The following is a 14,922-nucleotide window of genomic DNA, read 5'->3' as shown; positions in this document are numbered from 1 at the left end:
GGACCTATCAGTCATTCATATCCCCCTCCCCCCCAATTCCTTCTTTTTCAGCTCTGATCCTAAATCATGTACTGCACACCATGCGTTGCACTGAATCTTTCCTGGGACCAACGCCCTTACATAGTGCCGAGGGTGCCAAGCTTACTGTCAACTGTGACGCTATTGGCCTTAAAATTAATGGGAACATCAATATTCAACGCAAGGACGTGGTTGCCACGAACGGGGTCATCCACATTATAGATGAGCTCATCGTACCTGATGCTGGTGAGACCTTGAACTTAATCCTTCACCTCTTCCAATGCCAGGATCGTGTTTTGAATATCTTATATCGTGCTAATTATAATAGCGCAAAAGGATTATTTGTTATGAAGCTTCGGGAAGTATATTGTGGAAGAGATTAACATAAACTGTGCTGCATCATAGTAACACTGAATAATGTCAATGAATGTTGGTGTAAATAAGAAAGAGTTGTACAGTGTCATGGAAGTGTAAATTCCATTTTAGAAAGTACAGACATTCAATTGTGTACAGTCAGAAACACCTATCAAGTGTTGAGTGTTGCCATTGGGTTATTGTTAAATAGTTTTGAAATTAAAAGTGCTGGCCACTTCACACTCTTGCATAAACAACGAGGCTGACTTGTACAGCCATACATTGGTGGATATAGAAAAGGGGCGATGTATGAGGCCAATGAACTGGAATGGTGGTGATTTTAAAGCTAAGTGATCAATCTCCTGCAGTGAAAGACATGGTAGACGTGGCGGAGACATATGGGGTAAATGAATTCACAAAGCTGCTGACACGTGTTGGACTCCGTGATCGCCTCTCTCGTGGGGACAGCATCACCGTTCTGGCACCTAAGAATGAGGCACTGAAAGGTATGGCTCAACATGCTTTTCCTGCATTTGTGAATGTGCAGAATAACACATCTTTTAAAAAGATACTAGCATTAGACTCATCAAGATTTTGTGCACAAACAAGCTTGCACCTGCCTTTACGAGATCAATTGTTCATCGCTGCCTTCTGATTACATATTATTCCTCCCTTCACTTTAAAGAATTGCCAAGGATGCCTCAGCATGAATCGAAGAAGCTTGCAGAACAGCACCTGGTGCAAGGGAGATACCTGTCAAGAGATCTCTACCATGGACAATTGCTCGAAAGCCTTTCTGGCACATCTCTACGGGTTTTTGTTTACCACCGGGTGAGATTTAAAAATTACTTTATTGGAATGTCCATTTATCAAAACCACAGTGTGACAGTTCTGTTCTCGAAAATGGTCCAGAGACTCAGTTCACCTAACCATGATAAACACTTTCCAACATCCTCCTTTTTCCTTCCCAATTAATCAAAACAGGCATTGTGTATCGAGAATGCTTGTGTTGACATTCGGGACAAGCCGATGAGGAATGGTGCACTCTTTATCTTGGATGGAATCATCCGTCCACCAACTGCTCCTATCATAGATATACTGTCATCTGACAAACGTTTCAGGTAATGTTTCTCATGCATGAGATGATAATTTCCTTAGCTCAAGATACACAGTGGTTGTTGTGTAATACAACTGCAGCATGAGTGGGAACGAGTAAAGTGGATTCGTTTATCCCAGAGCCATAAATATCATTCATTTTGAGCTATGTTCCCTGTTCTTGAATGACCACACATGCAACACCGTTGCTGGCCATGATCGTGGATTGCATGTGCGCTCAGTTAACAAGCAAGGTAACATTGCCTTGAGAGCAAGATTAAAATAAAATAGCCCCTCGTTGGCTGACGGTCATCTCTTGAGGTTGTAGTTCAGACTGAGATTCAAACCCACACCGATTCCATCTCCTGGTACCAAAAGTTACAGGGCAATATTTGGGGGGAACCCCCCTGGTCCGAAGTCAAAAAATGTAAGACCGTGCAATCTTCAGACCAATAAGTTGGTAAATAAGGGACAAGTAGGAATTGGGATCCAAAGTTTCAGGAGTACTGCCCCCCCTGCCCTCCCCGCTGACCCGGGAGCCCCCAATTCGAAATCGAAAAATCTAACACCGAGCGATTCTGCGGACCATCGAGCAGAAGGACTGTGTCAAGTTTCAGAAGAATCAGTTGGTAAATAAGGGACGAGTTTAGATCCAAAGTTTTGTGGGAAACCACCCCCACCCCCGGGAGACCTCTGATCCAGAAACAAAAAATTGGAGCACAAGCAATTGTGTAGCTAATGTCTTGTATTTATATGTCAAGTTTCAGAACAATTAACCGAGTGATAAGGGAGGTGGAGAAAAAAAATAGGAAAAAGTGAACGGACAACAGTAGGGTGAATATACTGGTTCTGGCTCACTTTTCCCCATGTAAATCAATGGGGGATTTTCAGCGATTCATTTTTTTTTTCCCTAAAAATAAACCCCCTTTTTATCCCAAGGTATATTTATGTGTCTCCCCTTTTAACCTGGGGACACTTTTTTTTTTTCAAATAATCCATACAATAAGATAAAGATTTGTTCAAGTACTAAAGTGGTAATGTGATTTGTTAAAGGTGTCTGAAATTAAAGATTTGAAAATCTTTAATTAAATCTTTAATTAAAGAAAATCTGAAATTAAAGATAAAGAAAAATTAAAGATTTGAAAGAAATATCTGAAACATCAAACTCTCGGGACACTCTTTATCAAATAACCGATGCATATTGTTTAGCTCACTCATTGAACCTATAAAGATTTGTTCATTCTCAAATTCCTTCAATAGTTTAATTTTCTTTGCACAATAATCCCCATCTAAAATATTGAAAAACAAAACATTTGAATCTTTATATTTTTTAAGATACCCCTTTTGTGCCATTACGAAATGATAAACTCTTAATGCTCTTGTTTGACCACCTCCTGAGCCACATATCATTTTGAGATTATAGTAAATTGTTTTTTCATTGTTCAATTGATAACCATCAAAGTTTTCAGTCCATTCAAGGATATTCATTTTTTTCTTTACATCCTCTAACTTACCACTTTTTAAATTGATTCGCTTATTTGTTTTATTTACCTTTGTTTTAGTTATTTTTTCAATAAGACTTATTTGATATTTTTCACATTCATTATGTTTTCCATTTATATACCAAGACTGAGATTTTCTCCACTCTTTAGTTTGATTAATACTTGGTTTGACCATTTATATATTGCAAAAAAATGCGGCGGTAGCCCTTAAAAAACCCTAACCCATCTTCCCATCGTTAAAACACAATCTATTCTATTCACTCTATCATACAATATCCATATGGAACACAATCTATTCCATTATCTAAAATAAATCTCTTATCATCAAAGGCTCCTAATGCCTTTTTATTTACTTCTTCACTATATATGTGATGTTTATAACTTCTTATTGTATTCATTTTCCTATATTCTTCTTTCTTATTCATCAAACAATTATAATAATTTCTAAAAGTTATTGATTTCTTTATTACATATTTCTTTATTCCCTTTAACCTCTTATCAATCTGATCACCATACTTATAAGCATATGCCTTTGCTCTCAATCCAATAAACTCACTCATTACTTTTCCACCCAACTCATCCTTAAACTTACCAATAACCTTTTCATTCTTTTTGGAAAATAACTCACTCTTCTTGCTGAAATTACTTGTATCATATATTCCAATATTTTTCTTCATATCTTTATAAACATCATCAGTTTTTATATCTAGGATAAAACTATCAGTGTCCATATACAACAATGAAACATTTTCACCATACTCTTTCTTTAAGTCATTATACAAATAATCATACATCAATATCTTTGATAAATCAAGAACTGATGTTCCAATGTAAATTGGTTTATCCATTACAATACTTTCCTTTTTCATATGAATTGCAGAAAAGTTCTCTGAAAAAACCTCTTCTCTCTCAAAACTTGGTTTATTTATCAATCTCGAAGCTTCTTTCCAAGATGTTGCGAATCTAATGTTTTGCCTGTTTCTAACATTTTCCATAGTCTTTCCAAATACAGCATTATTCATTAATTTATAAAAGTCCCCTTCAAATTTTACTTTTGTATTTGCTCTCATATCTGTATTGAATTGAATATACTTTTTCACCCAAGGACTTTGTTTAAATTTTAAAACTCTATGAATTTTAGCTACTCTCAATCCTTCTCTCAAAAACTGTTTTAAGCTTCTCTGATGCAAAACATATCCCTCTTTATCATAGAATGTTGTTAATAACTTTTCTGTTGATTTGCCTTTAATATTAAAACTTTTATGATAATCACTGAACCATTCTTTCTTTGGGGTTTCTTTCTCACATGCAAAAGGAAGGTCTTTATGCTTATTATGAAGATCACTCGGGTACCTCAAATCAACTTCAAAATAATAACCTTCTTCTTCGTCATTCAATTCCTCTTGAGAAGAAATAACAATATTCATCAAAGCTTTTTCATAATCCTTTTCTTCCACCCACTCTAATTTACCATAAGGCAGAGATTGAGACATTGCCCATCCATACAAATTATTAGCATCAAAATACATCAAATAATTACTATCTTTTTCACTATCATAATTTGGAAGATATTTATTATTTGCTTTAGCATATCTTTTTGAACATACTTGTGATATTCCACCTCTCTTGGACTTCTCAATCATCAAAAGCAATCAACATCACTGATTAAATCTATATCTTGTTTTGTCATTTTCAACATTGCACTCCAAGCTAAACCAGGAGCTGTGAAATAGTGGGCAGGATCTAATCCATAACAATTTTTATAATGACAGAGTGATCTAAAAGCTTCAAACACATCAGCTAACAATAAAACATCTGTTTTTAGATATAAATCATGATATTCTCCAAGGTTCTTTATCTTAAATATTTTCTATATTTCTTGTGCGTGTTTATATTCCTTATCACTTATCTCTTCTTCATAAAGGTTATTATAGAAACTTTCTTTTGAAGAAAGTTGTGTTTCTTTAACTCTCATAAATGAATCCATATAATCATAAGGATAAATTCCCTTACTTGTAAGAATTTTCTCTTTACTTTGAATTTCATTCCTTGTTTGAATTTCCTCTCTCGTGAAAATTCCTTCTTTAATCAGAATTTCATCTTTAATCAGAATTTCCTCTTTAGTTAGAATTTCATTCATTGTTCGAATTTTCTTTATAATTAGAATTTCATCTTCAGTTAGAATTTCTTCATTAATTTCCTCATTAATTTGAATTTCCTCTTTACTTTGAATTCTCTCTTTAATCTGAATTTCCTCTTTCGTGAGAATTTCCTCTTTTGGAAAGAATGAATTAAGATTTGGAAAAGAGTCCGTGGAGCTTAGATTTGATGCGAGGTAGGCTAGTGGTGTTCCCATAAACTTGTAAGAATCTAGAAACCTAATACGAGTTAAAGGTTTTGTGAATATCATTTTTGTAAATGAAATATACTTTTGACTTGTGTTTGTTATGGCAGAAATATTCCCTGGTGTTTTTGAAAGTTCATTTATAAATAGATGTGTATCATAGTTGGTGCTGTTGTGAAGAAAGACTGGAATAAAAGAAGGTAATTTATAATTAAGATTACAACAGGAATGAGCGGGACCTCTATATTTACCAGTAAGATGACAATGATCCCTAACTTTAGACTCCTTAATTTCCCCCTCACAAATATGAAAGATATTGTTCTTTCTTAATTCTAATTTTTCTTCTTTGGTTAATTTCATCGGTTCATTTGTTTCTTTCATTAATTTAGTGAGTCTTATACAATCCTTTTCTAATCGTTTTACAAACACTTGTGAAGCTTTTTTTACACTATATTGTTCAAGTTTGTTATACTTTTCTCCAACAGATGATTTGATATAATAACAGAAACCACAAGGAATATGTTTTTGATATTTATTTGTATATGATTCTTTTGGATTAGGAGAAGCAGTATTTATCTTTTTAAGGATACATTCAAAATCAGCGTATATCACAAATGGGTGCATGATAGATTTATTATAATCTTCAAAAGAAATCTTTTCACCAGGTTTAGGCATTGTAATTACAGCTGATTTATGATTACTACAATATTTTGAATGTTGTTCTAATCGTTCTTTTGTATGAAATGAATTAAGACATCGCTTACAAGGATATATTTTGTTTTCTGTTCTGAATACCTGAGAAGAGATTAATCTTGATAAATTATTGATGTATGTGTAATGTGAATTATTTCCAACACTAAAATATAAAATATCAATGTGTGTTTCTTCATTTTTATAGTTGTTTGAAATTTTTAATATTTGAACTTTGTTTGTATCTGTTAATCCATATACATTAATAGAAAGATTATTCTTTTTCTCAAATTTAGGAACATCTGTTAGTGGCATTGGGAATTTAAAATCTTTAATGTCCAAGGTATTCTCATATTTCATATATTGTTTTACTCTTTCTGAATTACATTTTGGTGGATGAAAGTGAGCAAGAACAGACCAGAGAAAACATTTATTATCATTGTTCTTAATATTAACAACTGCCTTCTTTAGTTTTATTTCTTTTGGTAATTCAATATAAGAAGAAGCTTTAAGAGGGTTTGATTTTAGAATGTGTATATCTAAAAAGATGATTTTTTTTAATATTGAATCCACTTCCTACCACTGTATTATCAACATCCTCCTCTTGTTTTGATAGTTCTTCATAAACCCCACTATTCAAAAAATCTTGAAATGATGTTATAAAATGAAGATCTGTTCTCATTTAAGGAGTTTGTTCTTCATCTTGTCTTTTCATATTCATTTTCACTCCCATATAAAACTTTAAAGTTTTCATTTCTTTTAATGTCTTTTTAATAACTTTTTCAACATCAGGTTTCACTATTTCAATTGATTCAGCTATTGATGATGGACCGGGTTCTCCAAATTGAAAAATCCTTATTTTTATATGCCCTTTAAATGCCTCATCAGTGTTTTCAATATAATAGTCTCCCTTTACTTTAAACTCATTTTTCTTGTGTTTTTGTGATTGAAGATGTTTATTATAACTTCTCTTCAAAACATCCATTGAACAGATATCACAATGTTTTCTTTCCAACTCAAGAGGAGATATTTTATGAAATAGATTAAATGTGTGTTTGTTGGTTCAGAGGTGTTTTCTATAATGTTTATATTTGTGATTACAAACATCGCAGTATGTTGTATTCACCATATTTATATAATAAATCTTTGCTTAAACTAAAATTTTCTTGATGAAAATTTCGTTTATTTTACAGGTGAATCTGTGCTTCAAACCATTTTATCCTCCAACTTTTTCACTTAATAAATACAATGTTTCAAGACACAAAAGACAAGTTTCAATCAATCTCTTCATTTGTTAAAGATACTGAGAAATATGTCAAGGATGTAAAATTGAACAAAGATAAATATTCCAACTATTGGATAAAAACAATTACAGTAAATAATGAGTTCTTCAATTTCCTTCAGTGGAAGGGCTTGTAGTATACCTGGTAGAACATCAATTAAAGTATCTCCAACAAAAGTTTCTCCTCTCCTTCTGGTAATATATTCAAAACTAGAAAAAGCAATGAAACAAGAAAAAGTATCAAAAAACAAAAACCTTATGGATGAAGCTTTAGAAAGAAAAGATAAGACCATCTGTAATATGCAAGGAGAAATTTGTATTTTTTTCAACAACCCTAAAGATGTAAATCCTGATGAAATAAAGGATGTTAATATATCAGGTGAAATGACATTTCGTTCAATAGTAGTTAACGATCATTTTAAAATTACCTTTAATATAAAAAATGTTGTCGTTGAATCTGGTAATGAAAAAAAGTATATTGATATCGATGGTAATATTATTAAATATGAGTCAATATACAACTGAAAGCATAGATGAATTTCAGTTTAAGTAAAGTTTTACTTTATAAATATGCTAGACTTTCCTGATTCTCCATATGACAAATTTGAGAATTGTCCTGCGTGTGAAAGACGGGGATTAAACACAGAGTCAAAAGCCTATAAACAATGTATATTCTGTGATTATCTTCTAATTAATGATAATAAAAAAATATAAAAAGGAAAACAATTCTTTTAGATTTACACCAAAAATGAATTACTTTACAAGATTGATTAGAGAAATAAATGTAAAGTATGAGGGTGATAACACACCTTTCCTTACAAGGGAAGAAACTGAACATATAAGAGAAATGTTCAAAGGATTGTTGTTACATATTATTCATGGATGTAATTTTCAGGGAAATATCAACACAAGATATTGTATAAATAAAATAATGGATTATCTTGAAATTAAACCTGAACTTAGGATAAAATATAGTTTCTAAAAAAGCCAATAATAAATTAAATAACCTGTTTTCCAAATATATAAATGAATGATTTTTTACCCATTTGGGAAAATAAGATAAAATTTAACAACCATAAAAATCTCCCAAATTCATTAAGATGTCTCATAGTTGGTTCAAGTGGATGTGGAAAAACCTGCTTACTTTTAAAGATGCTCCTCACTCCCAACTTTTTAGATTATGATAATTTAATAATTTTCACAAAGTCGAGTTTTCAACCAGAGTATCAACTACTCTCACAAGGTTTTAATGCTGGTCTTCAAAAAGAAGATATAATCAGTTTATTTAAACGTCAAAAAAACCTAAATGATTATAACATTGAAGAGATAATTCAACTATTTTGTGATACACAGAGATGTAAAAAGAAATCAAATCCTATAACTTGTATTCTTAGTGATAATACGGATGATATACCGTCTCCCCAAGATTTGGATAAATCAAAAAAGAACCTCGTTATCTTTGATGATTGTGTTAATGAGAGAAACCAAACGGTAATGGACAGCTACTACACAAGAGGGAGACATTCTTCTTGTAATTGTATTTATCTTAGTCAATCGTACTTTCAACTTCCTCGTCGTTCCATCAGAAACAATGCTAATACTTTTATTTTATTCAAGTTAAATTCAATAGATATCAATAATTTTTGGAGAGATAATTGTTCTACATTATGTAGTAAAAAGAAATTTGAGGATTACATGAAGCACACAACTGAAAAATATAAATATATTGTTGTGAAACAAGATGAGATATTAAGGGATATATTTTTTGTTTTATAAACAATTACATATATAAATGACAACTATTATTGTAAATCTTGTGGGTAAATCTGCTTCTGGAAAAAACTTTCATAAATCAAGGTTCTTGTGTAGTACAAATGAGAATATTGTAAATTTACTTAAAAAACACCCCGTGATACGCATTGTATCAACAACAACTAGAGCAATAAGACCTGGAGAAGTAAAAGGTGAAGATTATCACTATATTTCAGTGGAGGAACATATGCGATTGAGGAATGAAGGTCAAATATTTGAGGTTTCTCTTGGTACAACAAAATATTCACATTGTAAGAGTGAGTTAAGGAAACTAAAATCTGGTGGTCTTGGGATATTAGAAACTAATCCAGAAGGAACGAGACAAATTATTAAACATCTGAGCGGAGTGAAGATTTTATCATTCGGTTTTGATGTTGATGAAGAAACTCAACGCAAACGTATGAAAAGCAGAGATGCAAGTATTAGTGAAGAAGAAATTACAACTCGCATTAATGTTAATAAAGAATTTGATGAAATATTTAAAGAAAAGGATTTATTTGAACACATCTACTTGAATGATGAAGAAAAGAAAAATTTCCCTGTTGATCTTTACAATTCATTAAATGATATTTTACAATATATAAATGGATGCAAAAGAAAGAGCAAGAAGATTTAAGGAACATCAAGAGTTGGTTTCAAAAGTTGTAAAACAGCAGGAAGACATAAAGAAGAAACGCAGACAGAAACTAACGGGCGAAGAAGCATTTGAAAGAAAACAAGATAAATTTTTTAAACCACTTTTAAAAACTTCACAAGAAAAAATGAAAGATGTTTCCACAGTTCCCACAGTAGAATATACTCCTAAAAAACTTCAAATGTTAAAAGATTTTGATCAAATGACGGAGGAAGAATTAGAGCATTTAGGAGAATTAAAGGTATATGATGATGAAGGTTTATTTCAACAACTGGAAGAGATTAATCGACCCCCTGATTATATTGTGAATGCTCTTCAAAACAATGAATATTCAGCGGATTAAAAAACCAAAGCAGGACTCATTCTAACAGAACAACCAGCAATATTTCATCTTGTTCAAGAAAAGGTATTGATATTTAATGATGAATTCTTGTTCTTGGGTTCTGCTCAACCCCCTGTTAAACTAACTCCGAGATTAATGTTTCTTCTCACAAAAGATGGAAGACAAGGTTCAACTGTGAGGGATGAATCAAAGTATATTGATAAACCATTGGATATGAAAAATAATGATGATAGAGTATATATTGATCTGCTGAGCACTCTAAATTATAGGGTTAGTATTTCTAGTAAAAGTAGGAAAAATGAGAAGGAGAAACACATTATTCAGGCTTTAAGTATCCTTGGTTCAGGTATTAGTTTTCTTCCAAATGACCCATCACAATTAGTTAATAGACTGTTATTGTTGTTCGGTAGTAAGAAGGCTGGAAATAACAATTGTTTTAATGAAGCATCAGCCATTTTAGACCAGTTGATGAACATGAAAATAATTAATAAATCTCAATATAAAGACATTTTATCTCATATTAAATAAGATGAGAAGCACAATCCTGAGTTTTAATTTCACAACAAGTGACCACACATCTTCATTCCCTTCACTACAACTTGACCCAACAAAAGAATATGAGGCATCTTTATTGTCCATGGAAACTTATAATACCTTATTTAATATAATTGATAAAAATGACAAGTTTAGCTATAATCCCGGAAGTGGATACAAAACGATAACAGTCTCAGCCGGAGCATATGAGATTTCTCAAATATCTTCCGAAATTGCTCGTCTTATGAAAGAACAGGGTGATGAACCAAAAAATATTGTTATAGACATTCAAAAACATACTTCAAAATCAACGATTAAAGTTAAAAATAACTACAAGGTTGATTTCACAATTGATAATTCATTTAGAGAGTTATTGGGTTTCTCCTCAAAAAAGATTGAAACTAATGGGACGTTTTACAGTGATAATGTCATTCAAATATCCTCAGGAATAAATTCGGTGTTAATTCACTGTGATTTGATTGATAGTGCTTATAATGATGGAAAAAAAACAAATGCAATATTTTCATTCAGCGCATACTCAACCCCAATTGGTTATAAATTCAATATGGAACCCAAAAATTTGGTTTATCTCCCTGTGTCAGGAAAAACCATACACAGAGTAAATTTTAGGATAACCGACCAAGATAATCGTGTGATTTCTTTTAATGGAGAAGTTATATCCATCAGAATTCACCTACGTGAAGTTTTCCAATAAATAAATACGATGGTTATTGTGAGGAAACACGAGTTGGGAAAATATAAAATAATTACAGGGGATGGGATGTTCCTTTCCCCATACTACAAGGGTGAAGGTATGTATCTTGGTAGAGGATACTATAAACCTAAGAGACAAAGGGGTGTTGGACATCAATTTAGAGGAGATGGGATAATTGATACTCTCATGGGTATTGGTTCAACTATTCTAAAACATAAAGATCTAATTGGTTCAACTGCTTCTGCTGTGGGAAATGTAGCAGGTGCTGTAAAGAGCATAAAAGATGCCCAGAAGGAATCTCATAAATTACAAGCAATAAAAGAAATTAAGAAAGGCAAAACTCAGTTGTCCCCCCAAGAACGACAGAAAATAATTCGAATACTTGGATCAGGGTTTCAAAAGTTTTAACATCTTTTTTTCCTAAATAAATACAAGTATGGAAGAAATTGATAGTATCTATGATTTGGATGATACTATTATTATCTCAAACTCCACTAAAAAAGAAGATTACTTCAAGGTAAATGCAATAACTGGAACAGACTGGAATACAAATGGTACAAAAAGTTTTGAAATAAATAATCAACAAACCTATTTGAATCTCTCCGAAAGTTTCTTGTTGTGTAAATTTAAATTCACTAAAGCTGGGAATAACACAAATGCTACACTTGTAAATGATTTCTTCTGGAAAATGTTTGATAGTGTGCGTTTGTATATTGGAACACAAGAAGTTGAAGCAGTTGATTATGTCTCTGCTGTATCTGAAATGATGAAATTTACACTCTATACATTCAGTGATAGAATGGGAAAGGGGTCTGTCGAAGGTTTTATTCCTGATATGTCAACGGGAACAAACACAGACCCTGGATATACTCAAAGGAAAGGAATGTATAATGATGATACAAAAGCAGAAATAGTTTTACTGTGGCAGTTCCTCTTAAAGGTATATTTGGATTTTGTGATCATGATAAAGTTCTGTATGGTCTTAAAATTAGATTTCAACTACAAAGGAATGATAATGAAAATCGATTGCTTTTTGGTGTTGGTAGTGCTTTTGGTGAACAGAATAAATTTGTAATTGAGGAGATGAGTTGGTATATCAGTGAATATACTCCTAATCTTAAAACAGAAGAGATGTTGAATCGAAGACTGAACTCAAAGAAACCACTCAGTGTATCATACCTCAAAAGAAGATGTCAACACGTTAAACTCAACCAAACTACTTACACGTGGAATTTGGGTGTTCTGGAAGGAAAGCCACGATATCTGTGGATCATTTTTAAAAAGCCAGATGGTGATACTGCGACTGATAAGAATAATGCATTGAGTAATAATGCTAAGGTGAAACAACTTCGCGTTTCTCTAGATAGAACATTTTATCCACGAGATAGATTGCAAATTAATTGGGAAAAAATGATTTTGCTGAAGCATACAAGTCTTATCAAAAGGTGTGTGAAAGTAATGGAAATAAAGAACCTATTTTGGATATGACAGCATTTAAAAGTTTGTATACAATCTATGCGTTTGACCTGAGCGCTCAAAAGGAAACTATAAAGTCTAATCGAGTGGATACTTCCCTATACATTGAAAGAGGAGAGAGTGAAGAAGTTGATACATATTGTTTGCTTTTGGAAGAAACAGAATTGCAGATTAATACAGATAATGGTGTGATGATTAGTCTCACATAATTTTTTGTGAAATAAATGAGTGGCAAAGTACCAACTGGGGTATATGTTAATCAAATCAACCTTCATAAACTATCATCTTGTGTTCAAAATCAAAAGCCTTGTACGATTAACGTTAATACAATTCAGAGAAAAGGAGCAGTAAGAATTGATGTTTTGCTCACAAGAGAACAGGTTAAAATCTTGAATGACACTGGCTCACTTAAAATTAAAATGACAAAACCAATGTTGAAAAAATATTCAATAAGAGAGACGAGTGGAGGATTTCTCCCATTTCTAATTCCTTTATTTGCTGGTTTAAGTGCGGTTGGAGCATTGACGGGTGGTATTTCAACAGCGGTGAAAACTGCCAACGAAAGGAAGGCTCAACTCCAGGCTCAAAAAGAATTGGAAAGACATAACAAAGAGTTGGAGAAACAAATTAGTGGAAGTGGTGTAATTGTAGATTTTGCTGAAAAACTTGAAGGTCTGCCTGATAAAGCGAGATTGTTAGCTGGAGATATGCTTTCTTCTATAGCACAAGCAGGTGTAAAATTAACGAAAAGAGGTAATGGATTATATCTTTCCAATAAATAAATGAGCATTGATGAGTGGTTTAAAGAATTTGGAAAGAATACAACATCAAATTTACAACTTGTCAAATATTGTAAGAAATTAAAAATTCATAATGTGGTTATTTGTATGAGAGATGAATTAACAAATGTGCAGAAACATACAAAGAATATTATTATGAACTTAGAAGATAATAATGGGAACGGTTCTCATTGGGTTTGTATTTTTAATAGTCAAGACAAATATTATTTTGATAGTTTTGGTCTTCCACCACCTGTTGAAGTCATAAAATTCTTACAGAATGGTGTTTATCAAACATTTCAAGTCCAAGAATTAAATTCTAAGTGTTGTGGTCAATTATGTCTATATGTGTTATTTCAACTCAACAAAAATAAAAATTTTTATGATATTATTTTTAATGTAATATAAATGACTTATGTTGGTAAAGATGGTTCTATCTTTGGTGTATCTCAAGAACTGGATATTGATTTATCAAATTATTACACAAAGGCACAGGCTGAACGACATAAATATAATATAACCAAAAATATTAACATGAAAAATGCTTATAAATTAAAAAATTATCCAAGCCCGACTGACGCGAATGACTTGGTGAGATTAAGCGATTTATCACAATATGTATCTTTAAATAAAACGGCCGTGTATTCCAAAGATACAGAAGTGTTGATATTATCTCCAGGTCATACAGAATTCACAGTTCGAATTAAAATAAATTTTTATAAAGAAGGGCGTATCGTTTGTATGAGAATAGAACAATGGGGGTATGATATGAATGATTTAGGGTATAATTGGTCATTTAAAATTAACCTCGAAGACCTGGAACAATTAAATCAGTCTCGTAAGGAAGAATATTATCCACTTGGTATCGAGAATGAGTTTTGTTGGGCCACGATTAGTAAACAACAAATAAAAGAATTTAATAAGGGTAAATATAATAATGGTTTTGCCCTTGTTTATATCATGAAAACAGAAAAAACAGGATTAGATATAATAAGTAAGGAAATACAAAATGATTTAACTATGGAAGATGGGGAGGTGTTTCGTGCCATAATATTATTCTAACATATATTTCTAATACATAAATGATAGAAAGAAGGCTTCAAGAAAATTATCATTTCTGTGTCCAAGCATACTTTCAAGAAAAGGGTATTCGGTATTTTAATAAATATGTTCTACAACATAAGAATGAGGTATTTTCAATAAAAGATTGGCATTATGCTGATGTTGATAAACCGACAACTTTAGATTTAATTAGAATGTTAAATAATGAAAAAATTATAAAGTTAAGAAAAGGTAAGGCTCTTTTAGAAATTCAAAAGAAATTTTATTGGTTTCCTGTTGTAA

General features: G+C 31.9%; 1 protein-coding gene across 1 annotated transcript in view; it reads left to right on the top strand.

The window, feature by feature from the left end:
* TGFBI (transforming growth factor beta induced) overlaps positions 1 to 14,922 on the top strand; it is a 67,082-nt gene that overhangs the window by 38,102 nt on the left and 14,058 nt on the right. The window contains exons 8-11 of the mRNA XM_085899922.1: positions 52 to 264; positions 741 to 878; positions 1,058 to 1,203; positions 1,357 to 1,493. Coding sequence (XP_085756048.1) covers positions 52 to 264; positions 741 to 878; positions 1,058 to 1,203; positions 1,357 to 1,493 — 634 coding nt within the window. The remainder of the gene's footprint in view (positions 1 to 51; positions 265 to 740; positions 879 to 1,057; positions 1,204 to 1,356; positions 1,494 to 14,922) is intronic.

The sequence above is a fragment of the Eptatretus burgeri genome, chromosome 10 (assembly GCF_056783735.1).
Source record: "Eptatretus burgeri isolate ZD-2024b chromosome 10, Ebu_testis_v1, whole genome shotgun sequence".
In the NCBI taxonomy this organism is placed as follows: Eukaryota; Metazoa; Chordata; class Myxini; order Myxiniformes; family Myxinidae; genus Eptatretus; species Eptatretus burgeri.
Note: the sequence above shows the minus strand (reverse complement) of the source record. Positions and strands in the feature narration are given on the sequence as shown.